This window comes from Mytilus galloprovincialis, chromosome 3, assembly GCF_965363235.1.
Source record: "Mytilus galloprovincialis chromosome 3, xbMytGall1.hap1.1, whole genome shotgun sequence".
Classification (NCBI taxonomy): Eukaryota; Metazoa; Mollusca; class Bivalvia; order Mytilida; family Mytilidae; genus Mytilus; species Mytilus galloprovincialis.
The window spans coordinates 49,286,803-49,306,753 of record NC_134840.1 but is presented as its reverse complement, the minus strand read 5'-3'; the positions used below and the strand labels follow the sequence as shown (position 1 = coordinate 49,306,753).

General features: G+C 33.3%; 1 protein-coding gene across 10 annotated transcripts in view; it reads right to left on the bottom strand.

Annotated features, from left to right (window-relative positions):
* The window catches only part of LOC143068210 (ral GTPase-activating protein subunit alpha-1-like), a 78,835-nt gene that overhangs the window by 55,733 nt on the left and 3,151 nt on the right, over window positions 1-19,951 (bottom strand). For 9 of the 10 annotated variants that reach the window (XM_076242084.1, XM_076242085.1, XM_076242086.1 and 6 more), the window contains exons 2-12: window positions 13,213-13,323; window positions 10,880-10,929; window positions 9,870-9,927; window positions 9,157-9,200; window positions 8,446-8,599; window positions 8,158-8,279; window positions 7,621-7,759; window positions 6,881-7,013; window positions 6,304-6,559; window positions 5,514-5,585; window positions 4,850-4,975 (exon numbers count right to left, since the gene is read on the bottom strand). In XM_076242084.1, the coding sequence (XP_076098199.1) occupies window positions 4,850-4,975; window positions 5,514-5,585; window positions 6,304-6,559; window positions 6,881-7,013; window positions 7,621-7,759; window positions 8,158-8,279; window positions 8,446-8,599; window positions 9,157-9,200; window positions 9,870-9,927; window positions 10,880-10,929; window positions 13,213-13,323 (1,265 nt within the window). The remainder of the gene's footprint in view (window positions 1-4,849; window positions 4,976-5,513; window positions 5,586-6,303; window positions 6,560-6,880; window positions 7,014-7,620; window positions 7,760-8,157; window positions 8,280-8,445; window positions 8,600-9,156; window positions 9,201-9,869; window positions 9,928-10,879; window positions 10,930-13,212; window positions 13,324-19,951) is intronic. The other variant, XM_076242090.1, reaches the window with a different exon arrangement.

The window sequence follows — 19,951 nt, the reverse complement described above, 5'->3', positions numbered from 1 at the left end:
AATAGTTACGGTAAAAATCAATGTTATCTTCCTTATATTTCCATGCATACACAATTTATAACAGCAAATCCATTCTTAACAGACCCCATAAGGTAAACGGACATATTTAACTGTCTGCTTGAGCAAAAATTCGTGTAAATAAGTCTGATGGGTCGTTTTGAATTCAAGCACAGCAGACAAACACGTGGTAGATTGTTTATGTTTGAAAGTGTGTTTACCTGAATTGCACGTTGATGTTACTATATACTTACCAATAACCTTTTGATGTTACTATATACTTACCAATAACCTTTATCGTGTTATACTTTCAAGAGTTATATAATACATCTTACCCAAGAAATACGTCTAGGTAGGTGCAGGGACTTCCTTTACTTGGTCCTTAACTAGTGAGGGTGTAATGATACATTACAGCATTTTTTGCATTTGATATATTTCATGTACATGTACATTTTATGTACACAAAGAACAATAAAGTAAATGAACGTACATGGGTTTAATTCCCACCCTAGGTATACATTTTGACTCTCATAACAGGTTGGAACAAATAGAACAGATAGCAATTGACAATAATGTAATACTAAAATGCTAATTGGTGGGGTTGAATCATCACCATCATTTTTTCTAGTATACAGCAGCTCCTCTAAGGATTAGTAAGGGCATACTTTACTAAAAGTCCAGTGGCTATAAGTCCTGTCTTTTTTGCCTCTGATATTTACTTATTTAAATTATAATTTCTAATGTTCTCTTGTGCATGTAGTAAGGGAAAAGCTATTGTTACTCTTATTTTCCTCATTTGCCTTAAAACAATGGAATGTATTGATTGTTGATGTATGTAAAGTGACTTGTAATTTAACTGTCACTGCTAACAGAGACTTGGACTCTGGTGATAAGTTTCCAGAATGTTATCTCATTGGCAACTATACCATAAATGTCAGTTTCCCCTTTATAAGTTTTAAGAAAAGAATTTAATGATAATATAATAATAAGTTGTAAAAAAATTGAAAAGTTAAGCACAAGTGCCAAATCTAATTGGCTTTTCATTCAAGAAAACCTAGAGGCATTGAAAAGTGTTGAAAAATAAATGTTTTGAACTCAGAAAACTATCAATATATAGAGTACAGATATTGTTTTAATTGGGCCTTTGGGAATATTTGCCTGTTAATTGAAGATATAATTGTTATATGCCTTTTCAAATATATGTGTGGCTCTGATCTGGCTGTGGTTTAAAATCTAAGAATGGAGTTGGTTATCTCCATATTTATCTGATTTATATCAACATCATTGTTCCATTATATATACATATATATAAATCATTGTAATACATGTATATTACTTTGCTCTTCATATGCCCTTTAATTGGAATAAAATATCTTGTCTTATACCACATTTCTTTATTTTAGTACTGACAGGTTAACTTTTAAAAGCATTTAAAGTAAGTGAGTTGATGACAAGCTTAGTCAATGATTGTAAATCCAGATAATATCATGAGTTTTTTTTTTATATAGTAAATAATGTTATTAAACTGGTTATCTCAATTAAAAGAACTGACATTCCGCTTTGAATTTATTTCTGATATCAGAATAATAAATTTCTTTTTGTTGTCCTTTTTCAAAAAATTCTGAACATACTGTATTTAAGTCAGTTTTGTTTTTGTCTGAGACTACTATAACATGGGAGGTGACCACAATCTCTATGTTATACATTGAAGTAGTCTCAGGTTTTTGTAATCCAATTGACTATGCATTTTAGAGCAGGTAAATGTGAATTTGGATTAAATTTGAAGTTGATTCAGTATATCTAATGACATAATACCACTATTTTATTTCAACAAAGCATTTTCAAATTTTATTTTATACTGGTCAGCTTAGGTTATTATCCAATCAATAATTTAATTGAAAGGACAGTTGGTTGCAGGAATTCAAATATAAGAAAGAAGAAGAAATATAAAGCAAAACTTGAAATATTACATATAATAGGATTTATGATAACTGCAGGATATCAGATTGCAATACAGCTTTTGTTCAGTTATCTTTGTGTTGATTATTATGTTTTAAATCCCTTTCTTGTTCTTTGGATGTTCAGATTTTTTTCTCTTGATTAAGGCAAGCAACAGAACTTGTACAACTTATGTAGTTTCTTATCTCAGGGTGAATCCAGAAATTTTTAAACATAAGTGGTGGTATTCTCAACCAAGGATAAAAAGGAGGGTTCCAACTATATGCATGATCCCATTCAAATGCATTAATCTTCCATAAAAAGAGGAGGTTCCAATCACCAGACTCCCTGAGATCTGCAATTCTATCTTAAAGCAGCTATAATAAAACAAAAATTGTGCATGTACTTCTGGCCACTGCAGATTGGTTTTATTTTCAATCTATGATCATCTATGGTAATGGTCACAATTTTGAAGACTATATTTCCTTTTTTTCCCATATTTTTGTTTAAATGTAATCTTCTGCTTCTGCTTCTATTGTAACACAGGTTCTTCTGACAAATGACTTATAAACCCATCTTGTATCCTTCTATCTACCAAAAGGGTGTTTGAGAATATATATATATACAATAAGTTCAAGTTTCAGAGAAAAGGTCAGTCTGTTATAAAATGTAGGTAATTGTCTTCTTTGGAAGTGTTCAAAAACCTGTAAGAGCTTGAAAAAAATGTCATATTCAACCTTTCCATGACTATTTTAATGTTACAACAGTAGAGGAGCATGGAATATTGAAAGGTATTCAAGAACTCTTCGAAATAGATCTGCAATCATTAATTTTACTCAAATTTACTGTTGTGAACTTGCAATATCCTACGATGCGCGTACCGAGTTATCTCCCTTTAATCTCCGCTTCGCCACGAATAAACTGACACAATTGCGTATCCGGGGTTTTTGTGATCTGATATTGTTATATTAGGAGCAAAAAACGGTTTTACTTCATATTTTATACCCCTCAACACGTTACCAAACCTATTTAAGGATTTATTAAGGATTTTCCGTGGACCTACGCAAATTTTCAGAAAAAAAGTTTCACTTCAGTCGTGAATTTATAACATTTTAACAATACTTTTTTATTATAATTATATAAAATAAGAAAGCATATTCAATCTAGAATTGAACACTTTGGTTTTTATTAATGTACGAGTACAAATAAGACGATACGAGTCCAAAAACCATGAGATATGCACGTTTACCAAAAAATCGTAAACTCTGACCTTTTATCACGTGACCAATGTCTTGAACTTAGACGCCATTAAATCGTTTGCCGTTCAACTGGTAGAGTTTCCATTTTAGACACTTTTCACTTTTATAGTAATTGGAAATATCACAAATCAAAGGAAATTTAAGGTCTCCTTGCACTAGCTTCAAAAGAAGTTGTGATAGATATGGATCATGATAAATATATGCATTGATAAACAATATCAACCAATTACAGAGATATATTTATTAATAGTATCAGAAGCATATGTCTGTGTTTGTTTATATTCAACACGTGTTGATGAGCACATGGTTGCATACCTGGTTTGTTATTGTATGATTTGATTGGCTATTGTATGTCGCAATGCAGGTATCCTACCCATATACATGAGGGTAGGATCGTGATTCTAGTGCAGAATCTTATTACAAATAATAGATATTTTTATAACCAGTTAATCAACGTTCTGCCTTTCCGAGTAGCATACCTTTCTTTTCGTTATACATATTGCCCCACCTCACCCCACCCATTTGATAGATTTTAGTTAGACATGATAATTTGTAATAGTGATGTATTTATTGTGTTTTGTAGATTGTCGTAGATTTTGATATGTTGTTGGATTGAGTTTTGATACAGACTTTGTATTGATGAAATTTGTGTGATTTTCTGAGATAAGTTATTAGTAGATGAACATTTGAAAGAATATTGAAATATGATTATATGAAATATGATTATATGAAATGGTTTTGATGTTTGAAAAAAAATTTAAAAAATAAAGTATTAAAGTGTGCTACTCACAAGGAGAGTTCATTCATATAGTATACATGTGTTGAGTTTTATTGAATAAATAATTTATGTTCGGTTAAGCTTTGGCGATTTAGAACATAATATAACTTAAATTAAATTAATAAAATCAGTCTTCACACTGAACTGCTTAATCTACAGGCCCGCAGCTCAATTTTTGAAAATTTTTAGTTAGATTCTGTTGGCCTGTAGGTCTAATTTTTACAGGCCCGAGAGCAATTTTACCAGCCTGGGCTGCAACTCGTCGTGAAGACAGAACTTTATTTGACATTTATGCTTCAAATTATATTTTCCAATGATTTTCTATGCATTTCATGCAAGTTTTTATGACTGTTTTCATCTTTGTGCAATAAATTATCATCTCAAAAGAAAATGATCAAACTAGAAAAATAAATCTAGTGATTCTGTCTTTGCAAAAACAGACAATGTATCATGCTATCAAGCTGTGACCTTTTAACATGAACTTCAACATTGATGTTTTTGCTTATTTTGTTATTATGATTTTGATAGTTATCTTTAAAAGTCTAACATTGTTTTCCCTTCCATGCTGTTTTGTAACCTAACAAGGAGTTTGCAAACATGCACTTTTCAAAATACGAAGATTACATATTATCTTGAATTGCTATCAACCATTTGATACCATTTCAAAAGGAAATGGATTTTATCAAAGCGTTTTCATGTTAATGACTGGACACATTTCAACAGCTGTCCACCGGCCTGTCCTATTCCCCAAATCAATAATCCATTTTTCTTTCGAAAATCTTGTTAAAAATTATAGCAAACAATTCTAAATATCTGCTTTGCGAAAGAATACAGCTGCTGAGTAGTCCTACAATAAAATATATCATTGAATACCTACATCTGATGAAGCATCCTCCTCTAAGATATCAGAGAGAGTTGAAGGTATTTCTGGTGTTTCTCTATTATGACTTCCATGCTCCATATCACAAGGCTCTTGCATAAAAATTGGTTTACAATCAGCATGCTGTTTAACAGACAAAGTTGTTAGTATAAAACATGCAGATGTCTATATCAAAGTTATCATGCATATACATGAAATGTATTATCAGAACTATTTCTGTATATCAGCCACAATAAGTAATTTGCACATGCAATTTAAATATAGTGAAAAGAGACATAATTATTTATCCATATATTGCCAGTGTTATTAAGTTCAAATCAGCTAATCTCCCTTTTGTAGCATAGACAGTTCATATTCAAATAAGGGAAACCACCCATAAATCTGATGAGATAAGAAACAGTTGGATAATAGTTTTTTTTACAAGAAAATTTTTTCTAAACTTCAAGAGGTAAGTTGGAAGAAAAGTTCAAATTTGAATATATTTTTTTTTATTGTAAACTAGTACTTGTATACCCTTGATATATAAATCTGTTTGTACTTTATGATGTAAATATTATAGGTCATAATTCATAATTTAACCTCTCTGTATCATAGTTCAAGAAAATATTTTTTTTTAAATCAACCTAACCAACCAAGCATTATAAAAAAAAAAAAAGCCTACCTGGAACCAATCTTTGTACACACCAATTACAGTTTTAATAGCTTTAGCCTGTTTGAATGTAAACAACAATGCCTGAAAAGATTAAAATGTCATAATTATAGGGATTATTTTTGACTAAAATTTACATTGTAAGGTTTTTGTTTATCAAGAAATAGACCAATAAGAAAAAGTATTCATGATGCAGCAACAGGCTAACTCAGAAATGGACATTTATATCCATTTCTTAATGGCGAAAATCTAAATGGATATTCACCCATCCACCATACAATCCCAAATCAAAAAAACATTACTGTTTTAAAAACCAGCTAATAATAGGAGCTAGCAAGAAACAAACTCAGAATGACCTTACTTTACAATAATATCGTCAACAAACTTTATCAAATACCATGAAACAAAATTGTCTAAAATATTTATAACATGTGTCCCATATATAATAATTTCACACAATAACTTGATCTTAAATTAAAATACCTTAGTGAGCGCGCTCACATACCCCACATCCCCACCTTGTCATTGGAGAAATAAAATAAGTGTAAGAAAAAAAAATTGAATCAAAATTTCCTGTCAATATGCACATCTACATAGTATGTCTCTATTATCTACACAGTTTCATGAAATTCTGTTGTGTGGTTTGAGAGGAGTTGCGATGACAAAAGGTTGCAGTAGTATATTGATCAAATAAGTTCAAAGGGTGTAACTCCTGGAAAAAAAATTGAATCGTAATTTCCTGTTGATATGCACACCCGTTGTGTGGGGTATAATAATATGATATAATATTGGAAATACTTGCTTGTCTAAAAGATTCATGTATAACATTAACATTTTCTCGGGTTGAAAATAAGACACTTCTAACAATATCATTTTCGTTTTCAAATTCTTCGTAACAAAGGCTCGAGTTTGTAGAATCATGTTCAGAGCCATGAGATGTTGTTGACAGGGTACTTGTATTGCTGCCGGGCATTCTCTCTGCTGTATTATTCCTAAACTCAACTTGTTCCTTTGATGGATCAACATCAGTGGAATCTGTTGTTTCCTGTTCAGGTTCCCTAAAAATATTAAATAGCCAAAAAATTTGATGCTGGTTTCTTCTTTTAGTTCAGAGGTTCACTCACGGTTCAGAAACAATGCGAAAGTAAAAAGAAAAAAGAAAAAATCTTAAAAATATTCGAACCTAAGTATTTGTGGCATAACTTTTTTTCAGGTAGGCTGCTTATAAGGTGGTTAATAGGTAAGAAACATCAAACAATCTATATTTTATTTTTGATCTAAAGACTACTCTTTAACAAATGACAACAAATAGTATTTTCTATATCAAAATTCTTAAGACGTTATTTCTGATATGCATGACAGCTGTAAGTATGTAATACCTTGTTTCATCTTCTTGTTTTCGGTTTATCATGAAATGTGCCAACCATTTAATATAAGAATATCTACATTCTGCCACATTATTGGGCAAGTCTTTACTCTTCATGTCTTCCATCTTTCTGACGCTAGGTAAATCTATAATTCATATATAAGGTACAAAGAAATTAAGACGATGCTTTATATACATGATAACTCTTCAATCTTATCTTTGTCATTAAAAATTCAATGTTATCAAAATGTCATTAAAAATTCAATTTTATCAAAATTAAATGCAGCATATTATCACACAAGAAATTCATTTGTATGTGTGCATGACATTTTAAGTATATATTTTTGTTTACAAACTTTTATAATTTACAAAAAAAAAAACTCTTATAATTTAATTTTGGATGTATGAAATCTTCTGATTAGTTGAAGGTTTTTTGTCTTCCAGCTCATTGGCAATAATTTTGTCGGTTGACCATGAGTCATCAACCTTTTTTTCTTGATTTACTCCTTTAAAAGAGGGAAAATTATAAGAAGTTACTGTAACATTTTTTTCTGTCTTTTTGTGCAACAACCTAAATCTTTAAATACATGCACTACATTTTTTATGTTATTTCTCCATAGATAGCCATTCCTTAAGTAATATGATAAGCTGTTTATAATTATATTAGTGCAATAAACCGATAAGATATTTTTCATTTACCATAGTTCCTTATCTCACTTCCTATTCATTAGATATTTGATCAATAATATTTACCTAGTTCTGGCCTGTAAACACTACTATTTTTATCAAAATCTGGTAACAACCATTTTAGGTAAGAACTCTTAAATTTATAAAACAGAAAAACAAATCCAGTCTCTTTCATTCTGTCATTCAGCCATACAATTTTTGACACCTGAAAGGATATACAGTATAACATTAAATCATCAATGAAATATTCTGAATTATTTCAATTGAAATTTTTGGTAAGATCTGTTATGATGTCCAAAATTTAAGTCAGTGTGTTACAAAAAAGTTATTTTATCATAATTATATAATTACTTGCATGTTTTCCTAATGGTGTATACAATATGCAAACAGTTACCTTTTTTGAACATTTCAAAGGTTTGCTTTATTAAAGTAAATACATGAATCAGATTTATTGTTCCTAGCATATCCTTCCTACTTGAAAGCCTGAGACTTCTTTATAGTCAAATTTTTGTTCACATTTATGAGATGTTGAATAAACAGAATATTTTCAAATTCTTATCTAAATAATCTGATATAATACTTTTTAATTTTTCTATAGCCTACCTCTGACACTAAGTAATATATGAGACAGTCAAAGAAATGTTTTGTAACATTATCTGGAAGTTTCTCTCCACTGCTAGGTAGAATTGGTGTAATTTCATCAGGAGATATCATCCCACCAAAACCTAATAATTATATTTTTCATTAAAAAATCAGTTTATATATAACATGTCCAACAATATTTAAAAGTTTAGCTAAATTTAATACAACTAAACTTCTTCAAACTGAAAAAAAAATCTTTTTACTTAACAATATAATTGAAAAAGGCTTGTCTTAATAAAGTTTTCTTACTGTCTGCAGTTGATTTGCTCTGGAGAGCTGTTTGATCTATACCATCACCCAAACCAGGAACCAGTTGTAGAAAAATATCATGACATTCCTCTGAAGCACTCTCCTGTAATATCTGGTACCAAATAATGAACAATCTCATTCCTTCTTTTCTTGTCTAAAATTAAAAACAAAGACACCCTAAGAGAACATCCAAAACAATATTGGTACTATAAATTAAATTATGGCAATAAACTGTTTTTTTATTTTCTGCTTTGCCTAAGTAAAAACTATATTTTACTGTTATCTATTAAGTGTAATTAGAGATGCGCAAAAGCAATAGACCACTTTTCAATTATGGGTGCCTTTATGACATTATTTATTAGATAAAGGGGATTGCATGTATCCCTGCATGTTCAACAATCATAACGAGTCTTAATAAACGTTATTGTGAAGGATAAACTAGAAATAATGTTTGTTCAGTCTGTACTTAAATCACAATTCCCTTATGACAGCAGTGGTGACTGTCAATTATAAGAATTTAATTTGCCTAATAATTTGTGCTATATAGCATCATAGTTTTCCAACCACTCGCTCAACATGGGAACGGAAGTGAAACAGTATATTTCATCTTTTTTTTATAAATGAATCTAAACAATGCAAGAAATAGCTCAGGGCAAATATTAAATAAAACTATAAATAAGTTAATAATTTTTCAAAGAAACTCATATTTACCTTTATACCATTTCCAGGATGAAGCAGTTTCTTCATTATTCGACCTTAAAAAAATTACAAATACATTTATTCATCACTTACTTGGCAGTATTGTGTATCTTAAACTTGTGTATTTCTCATTGCATTAATTTAAAGTTGTGGTCTGCAAAGTGATCAACATTTTTCTTTTAATAAATCCAAAGAAAGGATTTGTAAGATTTGTAAGGGTTCCATGGAACTCAGTGTCTCACCTACTTTTGCTGTTAATCGCAGACTCAACAAAAAGAGGGAAAACATAATAGTAGCATTCCTCTTGATACACTATGTACTTTCTTTTGATTGAAAGAAGCTTCTGTCCAAGTTTGATTAAAATCCAGAATAGTTTATGAATCTTATGAATGTTTTAAAAACATAACTGCAGACTGTATGTAATGGTACCTGGCAGAAAAAACATTTATAAGTTAAATATGGAAAAAAAAAAAAAAAAAAAATTCTCACAAAATTTACTTCAGGATACTATCTTGTGATCATAAATAAGCTTCTATCCAAGTTTGGTAGAAATCCAGAATAGTTTAAGAAAGTTATTAAAATTTCAAAAACTTTAACCACAGAGAGAATATTTGTTGACGCTGCCACTGCAGACAACACCGACAGAATGTAGGATCACTTTGTCTCACTTTTTCGACAAAAATGATAAAAATTGTACAGATGACTTCCCATGTTGATGTACTCACCAATACTGTGAAACATCCATCTTCTTTGAATTAACTCTGGTAACAACAACAGTATTTTCTAAAAAGTTAAAATTGCACATCTATAAGATAGGTTATATGGATGTACTTTAAAGTGAAATTGAATTAGATCTAAAAAAAATAAATAATTCAAATGTTTTAAAAAACTGTATAAAATAGTAAAACAGTTTTTTTCATTTACTGTTTACATTTACAAAAATTAAAATTCACCAATGTATTTGAAAGTTGAGCTGGTATTAAACAAGAAGCTTAAGCTCAAGTATTTATATTTGATTTCTTAATTTTCTCAATTGTTTTGCATTTAACTGGGGTGTATGAATCACATCTTTACTTATTGTACTCTCCTTGGGATCTTAATAAAGCCCAATTGTTTTCTAAGATTCTTTCAATAGTCATTCTATTTAATAGGGTTCTCACTTAGGTGAGTCCATGAGTTCTAGAATCATTTTCTAAATTTTTTAAAGATGCATCAAGATAGTAAAATGTTGTATCAAACATGTGGGATGAGCACTTAATTATGTCATTATTTGATAACAAAATGTTCGAAATAATCTAAATTTGGTGTAATTCCCATGCCTTATTTTATAATGGGTACTTAATTAATAAATTATAAAGCAATAAAATTCCATCTTCTTACTGTTGAACTCGCCATGACCAAAAATGACAAGCCCTTAAACTCGCCTTTAAAAATCAGTGAGAACTCTAATAAAAAAGAGGAACAAGAACTTATTTTTTCCCCTCCACAACAAAAAAGATTTATGTAAGAGGACAAAAATTGTTCAATCTATTCAGATTAAAGTAAAAAAAAAAACAAAAAAAAAAATGTTTACTCTTAAACATTAATTAGTTACCATAAACTTCTCTTCAACAGAGTTTTTTTTGTAAGATTTAGTAAATGAAATTTAAATCCACATCTTGCAATCTTCTGGGTATTTGAGATGTACAATATATGTGTATTAGTATTTTCTATGACATTTGGGTTCAAACAATACCTCAAATATATTAAGAATTCCTTCCAATTCTTCTCTGTGTGCTTTATTAGCTGCAAGGAGAGAATATTGTTTGTATACATTGAGTTTCCACTCTTGTAAAAGAGAAAATATGTTATTCTTATTATACAGTTTAATAGTAGGTTAATTTTATCTTAAAGACAACTTATCTAAGTTGTCTATTTTATTTCTTTAAAACCTTAATTTTCTTGTTGGTGTTTTTTTTTCACATTTTTTTTTATGAATACAATAAAACTAAACAAACTACATGCATAATACATATACCAGTATAAACAGACAATAACTGTTAAGTGTCTTTAAATGTCAGCTGTTTTTGTATGAGACTAAGAAACAAGTGTAATGTTACCATACAATAAAGCTGCAGTGTTCTCCCCAGGCCGTTTTAGCATCGCGGTACCGCGACGCTATATTTTTTCACCGTGATGCTGTAATTATTCCCGCGACGCTATAATTATTTTAAAGATGCTATTTTACTTGTCCTCAATTTTGAACTTTCATCTATTATCGATTATGGTCATAAAAATTATATCACCTTTAATTGTAATCCCTTTAAGTCGGACACTAAAGGCAATTAGAGATTAAATAGCTAGGTGTTAATTGCCCTCAGGGTGATAACTGGGTGGATGCGAATATCCCAAGCTGACACTTGTGACATGACTAAAACCATGTGTCTGCAATCACCAATTTCGACATGGAAAATGCATTAACAAAACAATTCGAAATCTACGTTTTGTATTACGAAATTTCAAAGATTGAAACGATTTTTTTTTTTTTTTTAAAAAGGTTGTTTATTTGTGCATCTCTCCAAAAATTACTTTCTTTCTCTTCCGGTAATACGAGAGCGAGAATTTTGGTTAAGAGCTAAACTAAGTTTAATACTTCTTTAAAAAGTTGTCATAATTGGCTTAAGTTTATGTTTAATCCATTTAATGCATTAAAAGCGTCTTATTCATGCACAATCTTTCGTCAAACAATGTTTATTCTCGGACTCATTTTCGTAATTTTTTCTACGGCCGCCATTGCACATTTTTGTGTAAACTGCGGATCGTAACCGGACCAGATATTACAAAAATCCACATTTTCACGATAATGACAACAGAGTGACAGTAGACAGAAAAAATATACCAAGAGAGAAAACTACGCATTAACAGACTATTTGTTAGATAACTTTGTTAAAAATACATATCATTTTGACGTAAAGATAAGAAACAACTGGGACTAATTCATTGAGTGCCATGAAACAATGAATTTCATAAACATGATAAAAAAAAGTTTATAAATTGATTTTTTTTCGCTACTTTTGCTACTTTATCTTTACTTGATATAATATAAAAAATAGTTAATTTTGTGTACTAGATTTTTAGTTTTGTATATAAACAGGTTGATCTATAATGAACCATTCATTCATTTGACTTATTGTTGGGTAACTGAAACCACATATTTATTTTTATTTGGCACAAGAGGAAAAAAATAATTCTGTAACTATAAATGAATAAAGAAAACATAAACTGAAACAACTGTTTATGTGGTTATAGTTTAATTGTATTCTCAGTTATGAATTGAACAATCTAAACTAAAACATATAAAGGAAATAGAGTACATGTCGATGATGTATCAACGCGACGCGACAAACGACATTAAAAAAAATACAGTTATTTTTTTTACGCAAAATGTGATGCTATTCAAAATTTCTGGAGAGAACACTGAGCTGATATATAAAAACACTAAACATTTTATGGTCCTTATCCTGCAATTAATATTTTGTACATTTTTTTTCTCTCTCTTTTTTTTAATGAAATTGACATGACTTGAATGCTGACTGCAATTGAATGGGATGTAAACAGTAATTTGATATGAACGTTCATATGCAGAAAGAGCAAGCTACCAGGCGACTATAAACATCTAGAATAGGTTTATTGCTTGGTGTTATCTGAACTATCTGTATCAGAATATTTTCCTGAAAAAGGCCTCACAAATCATATAAAACAAACTAATTTTCAGGCTATATATTAAGTCAAAAAGTTTTTCTTGAAGACTGCTAGAGACTCTGGCCTTTGTAAGTCATGTATCATTTTTAATTTAAGTTTCTTGTGTATACTTTGGAGTTTAGTATGACGTCCATTATCACTGAACTAGTATACATATTTGTTTAGGGGCCAGCTGAAGGATGCCTTTGGGGGCGGGAATTTCTCCCTGCATTGAAGACCTATTGGTTACCTTCAGACTCTGCTGTTGTTTGTTCTATGGTCGGGTTGTTTTCTCTGTGACACATTCCCCATTTCCATTCTCAATTTTATACCATAACTTAATCATACCTCTCTGCTTTAAATCTGCTTCTACTGTAGCAAAATTATCGTTGAATATGTAATATATGTGGGAGTAATTGGATTCAAAGAATGCTTTAGCCTCAACAACTTCATAATTATCTGTAAAAGAAAATAAATATGTATCATAAAATGAATTTTACATGGGGTCTCTTTCTGAGAAAAGTAAAATGTTAGACTAATGAATTCAATTTAGATGTTGAATAGGGACAGAAATTTTTCCTTGCAACAGGCCACCTTTTTTGTATTGACCCCTCATATAAATGTTACAGAAAATGGATCTTAAACATGTTAAACATGCAGAGAGAGTGGCAAATTCCCTACACCATAACCAAGTGTTACTACATACATGTACATTACATGCCACAAAGTCAAACTGACTCCCCACTTGTTCTGTAGCAGGGGTTTAACAACCCGATCAGGAAAATACATTCAAATGTTAACTTTAGTTCACTTAACTTTATTTGTACAATTTGATGTCAATCAAACCAGTTAGGCATAATCATTATACATAGTTATCACATCCAATCAAACTTAATTACATGTAGCATGATAAGTAAAGTAAATATATACTGTACAGGATTATCAAAAATCTTATATGAAACAGGCATTACTGTACATGTTGTCAGGGGACGAAGTCTATTTCAATTTTTTTTTAATTCACTCCTATTTTAATGTTCAAATAGAAAATGGAAATACTGTAATGTTTCCTATGTTGGTCCTGTTCTTAGTAATGTTAGTTGTGACATCATTTTTGACATGACATCATTTTCAATGTAAACAGAGAAACGCTATCATCAGGTAATGGTTTTTTTTTCATATAAAAGAATAATTAACATTTTTTTTATTATTGTGCTCCATCCTAGGTTTTTCTAGACTTATAAATACTTGTTTTACCCAAAGTGTCAGAACACTTGAAACCTGAGGAAAGAAAGAGATTTCTGTGCAAATGCGGGAAAATTAAAGTTTAAAAATAAATAGTTAACAATATCGAGTTCATCGACATCAGAATGGCCAATTTTTTAAGCATGCACATGAAAAAATTATTAAGCATGAAAACAAGAAAAAAGTCCAACAGGACACAGGAAATTACATATGCTTTTATGAAGGATTCTCACTAAAGAATCAGCTGGATACAGGATCGATATCAGACCCGCTCATTAATAAGATTAAAGTCTTGAAGTCCCCAATTACAGTAGAAAAAAACAAGAATGTGTCCAAAGTACATGGATGCCCCACTCGCACTATCCTTTTCCATGTTCCATGGACCGTGAAATTGGGTAATAATCTAATTTGGTATTAAAATTAGAAAGATTATACTATAGGGAACATATGTACTAAGTTTCAAGTTGATTGGACTTCAATTTTATCAAAAACTACCTTGACCAAAAACTTTAACCTGAAACTCCCACTTTCATTTTCTATGTTCAGTGGACCGTGATATTGGGGTCAAAAGTCTAATTTGGCTTTAAAATTAGAAAGATCATATCATAAGTTGATAAGTAACAAGTCTACTAAGTTTCAAGTTGATTGGACTTCAGCTTCATCAAAAACTACCTTGACCAAAAACTTAAACCTGAACCGACGGACACACAGACGGACGAACGAACGCACAGACGGACGCACAGACGAACGGAGCCACAGACCAGAAAACATAATGCCCCTCTACTATCGTAGGTGGGGCATAAAAATCAGGAAAATTTCCTGAATTTTTCATTCTACTAATGAACTCAAAATCGTTAACTATTTTTTTCAGACTTTTTTTGGCGCAGAAATCTACTTCCTTTTCTGGTCTTGTTTGCATGAGACTTTGAATAAAATATATATATTTATCAGTCTATTAAAATATAGGATTGGAACTCAATACCAATTCATTTTTAATAATTGTTTGATATGAAAAAACGTAACCCGATGAAAGCGTTTCTTTGTTTACATTGAATATGATGTCATAACTTTAATAAAGTCACAACTAAATCACTTACAACAGAACCAAAATCGGAACAAAACGTTACGCTATTTCCGTTTCTTTAAAATAATTCATAGAGACTTCCTCCCCATTCACAGGTAATGCCTGCCTCATATTATTTATATTTCTACTGTAATTGGGGACTTCATCCTCATATAAATGAGATTGACAGAGATGGCCAAAATATGGTGTGGATATTAGCTCAATGGAAAGAGAGAAAGAAGACTTTTTGTTAAGAGACTTAAATGTGACAGCACAGGGATAAATAGTCAATGCATTCTGGGTTGGCAAAGTATAACCCACCCGGGTTTTCCCGGGCTGGGCAATACTCCAAGAAATGGGTAAATGAGAGTCAACATCTTCCTAGGTTTATAGCTTTAATAATAAGGATGACTGATACAGTACCTGAAATGAATACACAGTATATTAGTAAATGATTAGTTATCTCCTCCCCCGGGGACAAGTTTTTTTTTTATAGGAAAAAAAAAAAACTTAAACAATTAAAGTCAAGTCTATTAGAAAATAGATCTTCAGGAATGTTCTGTTAAAGTCATCTGGAAGCGAACAAGATTAAACGTATGGTGTCCTTTCACAATTTTAAACGGATTGTGTCCTTTTACAATTTTAAACATATGGTGTCCTTTCACAATTTTAAATGTATGGTGTCCTTTCACAATTTTAAACGTATGGTGTCCTCTCACAATTTGAAACATATGGTGTCCTTTCACAATTTTAAATGTATGGTGTCCTTTCACAATTTTAAACTCAAAGTCTCTAGATTCACTTATCAATGTCTTTGCATATATATATTTCATTAATCAGTTCCTGATTCATCAACGTTATGTTCTGTTGTGTTGCGGCGGCTCGGTCTTTGTGGTGTCAATAGTTCCTTTTCTCCAGCTTTATTATGTGGCTGAAGACGGGATAGAGCACGTGGTATTCTAGACGTTGAAGGTACATCTGGTTCAGGGGTCTGGTGGAATGACTGGTCCAAATCTATTTGTGAAGGCTGTTGAATTGTCTGAGTCTGCGTCGCCTGTTTTTGAGTGGAGACTATCTACCCATCAGTATGGGAATGGCATCACGAATGGGTCGTCCAAACAGAATCAATGCTGGTGATGCTTTTGTCTCTGGGTCAATAGAATTTCTGTACATTAGTAAGGCTCTCTGGAATTTGTCAACATCCAGAGATCCAACAGCAGTAATGTTGTCCACCAGCATGCGTTTTACTGTTTTTACCGCTATCTCAGCCCTGCAGTTAGCGTGGGGGTTTGCAACTGATGACAGTCTATGACGAACTCCCCATGCCTTTAAAAACTCTTGAGTCTTCCCTGCTGTGAACTGTGGACCTCCATCAGACGTCAACTCTTCTGGGATTCCAAATGTCACGAACGTCTCACGAAGTCTCTTGACAAGTCCTTCTGCACCTGATTCAGACTTATATACCATTGGCCAGTTTGAATACCTGTCAACAATAACTACATAGTCATTACTGTTATATGTGAAGTAGTCACTGCAAATCATCTGGAATGGATAATCTGGAGGTGTTATGTCAGATGGTGGCTGCATAGGGTTTGACTTAGCCATCTGATGGCAGTGAACACACTGGTCTCTCACCCGGGCAATATCTACTGTGATCTCAGGCCAATATACAGAGTCCATGGCCCTCGCACGCATAGCGCTGACTCCTTGGTGGGCTGCGTGTAAAGCATTGAGTACTGGTTTGCGAAGAGCTGGAGGTATAACAATTCGTTGGCCCATAAGAACTACACCATCCACGGTGCATAAACTGGATGCAAAGCGATGGTAAGGACGCAAGTCTGTTGGTAGCTCCTTGTAGTCTTCTGGGAACCCTGCTTCCAGCTGCCTGATTAGATTTACAAATGTAGGGTCTGATGCAGTGGCCTCACGAACCATGTTCCAAGTAACAACTGTAATAACAGCATTCAAGGCACAAGTGGCAGCAGCGACTGTGGAGGCGTCATTAGCTGTATCATTATCCTCTGTATGTAGACATAGACTGGTAAGTGTATCATGATAATGAGTAGTCATGTTAACTAGGGAATCAAGTTCAGGTGCTTCACCAGGTAAGTTCAGACGATCTGGTGGTCCAACAGGATACCGTGACGCTGCATCTGGCCCAAGGTTCTTTCTGCCTGGTACATGAAGAATTGTGAATCTGTACCCTAAAGTTTTCTCTTTGAGGTTGAGAAGTCGTCTGTTGTCGATGTCTGTGAGTGATCGATCGTTCAGAATCTGTAGTAGTGGCTTGTGGTCAGTTGCAACAAGAAGGTCTTTGCAACCAAGAACATAGTAGCGTGTTTGGTGAAGTGCATACACAACAGCCAAGGCCTCACCTTCAATAGGAGCATATCTACTTTCTGCTGGATGTGTGAATCTGCTGCCAACTAGACATAGTTTCCAACCGTCATTACAGCAGGTAGGGGTTTTACTTGAGCACTGACAGTACTTCTGCATCAAAAAGAATCCAATTCCGTCAACAGACCAGTCGGTAGCTAGGCATGTCATGCGAGCAGGGTCAAAAAGCCGAACACCTTCCTTCATCTCCTGAATAATGATCTCTTTTGACTTGTGAAATACTTCATCTAATTCATTTGTCCAGCAGAATGTGGTGGATGGTTTCAATAGAGCACGAAAAGGTTTCATTTGTCTTGCCATGGCAAATGCATATGCTCCTTGGTTTATTAGCCCAAACCAAGCTCTTGCACCAGTAATGTCAGTTGGTGTTGGGAAGTTGCTAATTGCATCTAGGAACTTAGTACTTGGTCGTATGTTTGTTGGGGTGATTGTAAGTCCTGCAAAATTGACAGTGTCTTGAGCAAATTGAAACTTCTTTGGGTTTAATGTAATGCCGTTACGAGCACACAGGTCGAGCCATTCACATGCCTGGAAAAATGCTGCTTCAATGGAGTTCGCCCACATACATGTGTCATCCACACATTTAACCTTGTCGTTGAAGTTTGAAATTATAGCATCAAATCGTTGATTGTAAGCGTCACCGCTGGCCATAAATCCCTGTGGAGCAACCTTGTACCTGTAGCGCCCCCATGGTGTGATGAATGTTGTGAAATGGCGATCTTCTTCACGAATAGGCACTGAGTGGTACCCATTCCAAGCGTCTGTCACTGTTTTTTTCATACCTTGAGGGACGCGGTCAGCTAGATGAAAAGGACTTGGGACATGATGTGTTTGCCGAACAGAATGTCGATTTTGTGGTTGTAGGTCTACTGTCCGCCTTGGAGTGCCATCAGCCTTGCTGGTTACAACCATTCTTGAGCACCAAGTTGTAGGTGTGTTTTGACTTACTTGTTCCAGTACACCAATGCGAACATCCCTCTCAAGATCAGCATAAACTTTATCCTGCCAATGGATAGGAACAAGTGCTGGTTTGTGGACGGCTACCGGTGTGGCATTAGGATCAACATGGAGTTGAAGAGGCTCACAATTCATAAGTGGTAGAGGTTGATGTTCACATACATTAAATGTTGTAGCACCATAGTAATCAAGAAGCCACTCTTTTAGTGACTCTACATGTTCCTCTGTGGCCTTCAGACCGGGTGGTAAAGATGTGGGAACAGGTGGTGGTGAAGGTCGACGCCTAGGACAAGAGCAGGTTACATCTTCAGAGTTTTCCATAGATGCAGCAATGTTTGGAGATGTGACTGTTGATACATTAGGAAAGTTAGTGTGAATAATTCCCAGAGATATGAGTGCTTCTCTGCAAATGAAAGCTTTTTCCATGGTATCAGAGACGTAACACAATAAACGTGTTGACATGGCACTGCTAGTAGTGTCTTTTGTTGTAACACTTACTGCGACTGCTCCAATTACACCGAGGTCTTCCTTTATAGCTCCACGCATCACAAGTTTTACTGGAATGAGATCCTTTTCTGTTATTCCAAGACTGTTTGCAGATTGTAAAGGTATGATTGAACTCTGGCATCCTGTATCAGCCACCATGGACATAGTGATTGTCTTAAGCTGAGAGGTGTCTTGAATGGGATGTCCAAACGATGAATGGTCCTCAGGTAGGGGTGTCATGTTCACCAGGAGCATTGGATGTGGTTTTGAGGGTCTAGCCACCCAGTGTCCATCAAATATGTGATGTTCAAGACGTGATACTTGGCTTGTCTGTTCAGATGTAGTGCACAGCTGCTCAAAGATATAACCAACTTGTTCTTGTTCTTGGTCTTTGGTTATTTTCCCTTGATTGGGCGGGTTCCTGTGGCCCTTACCTTGAGTGCAGATTCTAGAAGATGCATCACGGTGGCCCCATACGCCGCAGGTAGTGCACTTGCTGCATGATTTGGTGTAATGACCTTTGACTGTACATTTAGAACATGTGAATGTCCAAGCTTCGCAGTATCTAGACCTGGCCTTGCGATCATTCCTCTGTCCATGAGCAGGACCACCACAAGCCCAACATTTGGCTCCAGCTGCTTGTGGTCGCTTCTGAGTATTACATGTGGCACTCATAGCACTAGCTGAATCTCCTACTGCACTCCTTGTGACTTTACCCTGCTCTTTCTGAGCAATAAATGATACAGTCTCTTCTAATGTTCTATCTGTCTTGGAGTCACCTAGCAGGTCAGACATAATTTCTGGGTCTGCAATACCTCTTACTAAATTGTCTTTTATTATCTCATCACTATAGTCAAATATATGGTTGCAACCTAATTCTTTACACGTTGCTTTATACTGGCACAGTGATGCTTGGCCTCTGAGACTGGCCAAAAAAGTTCT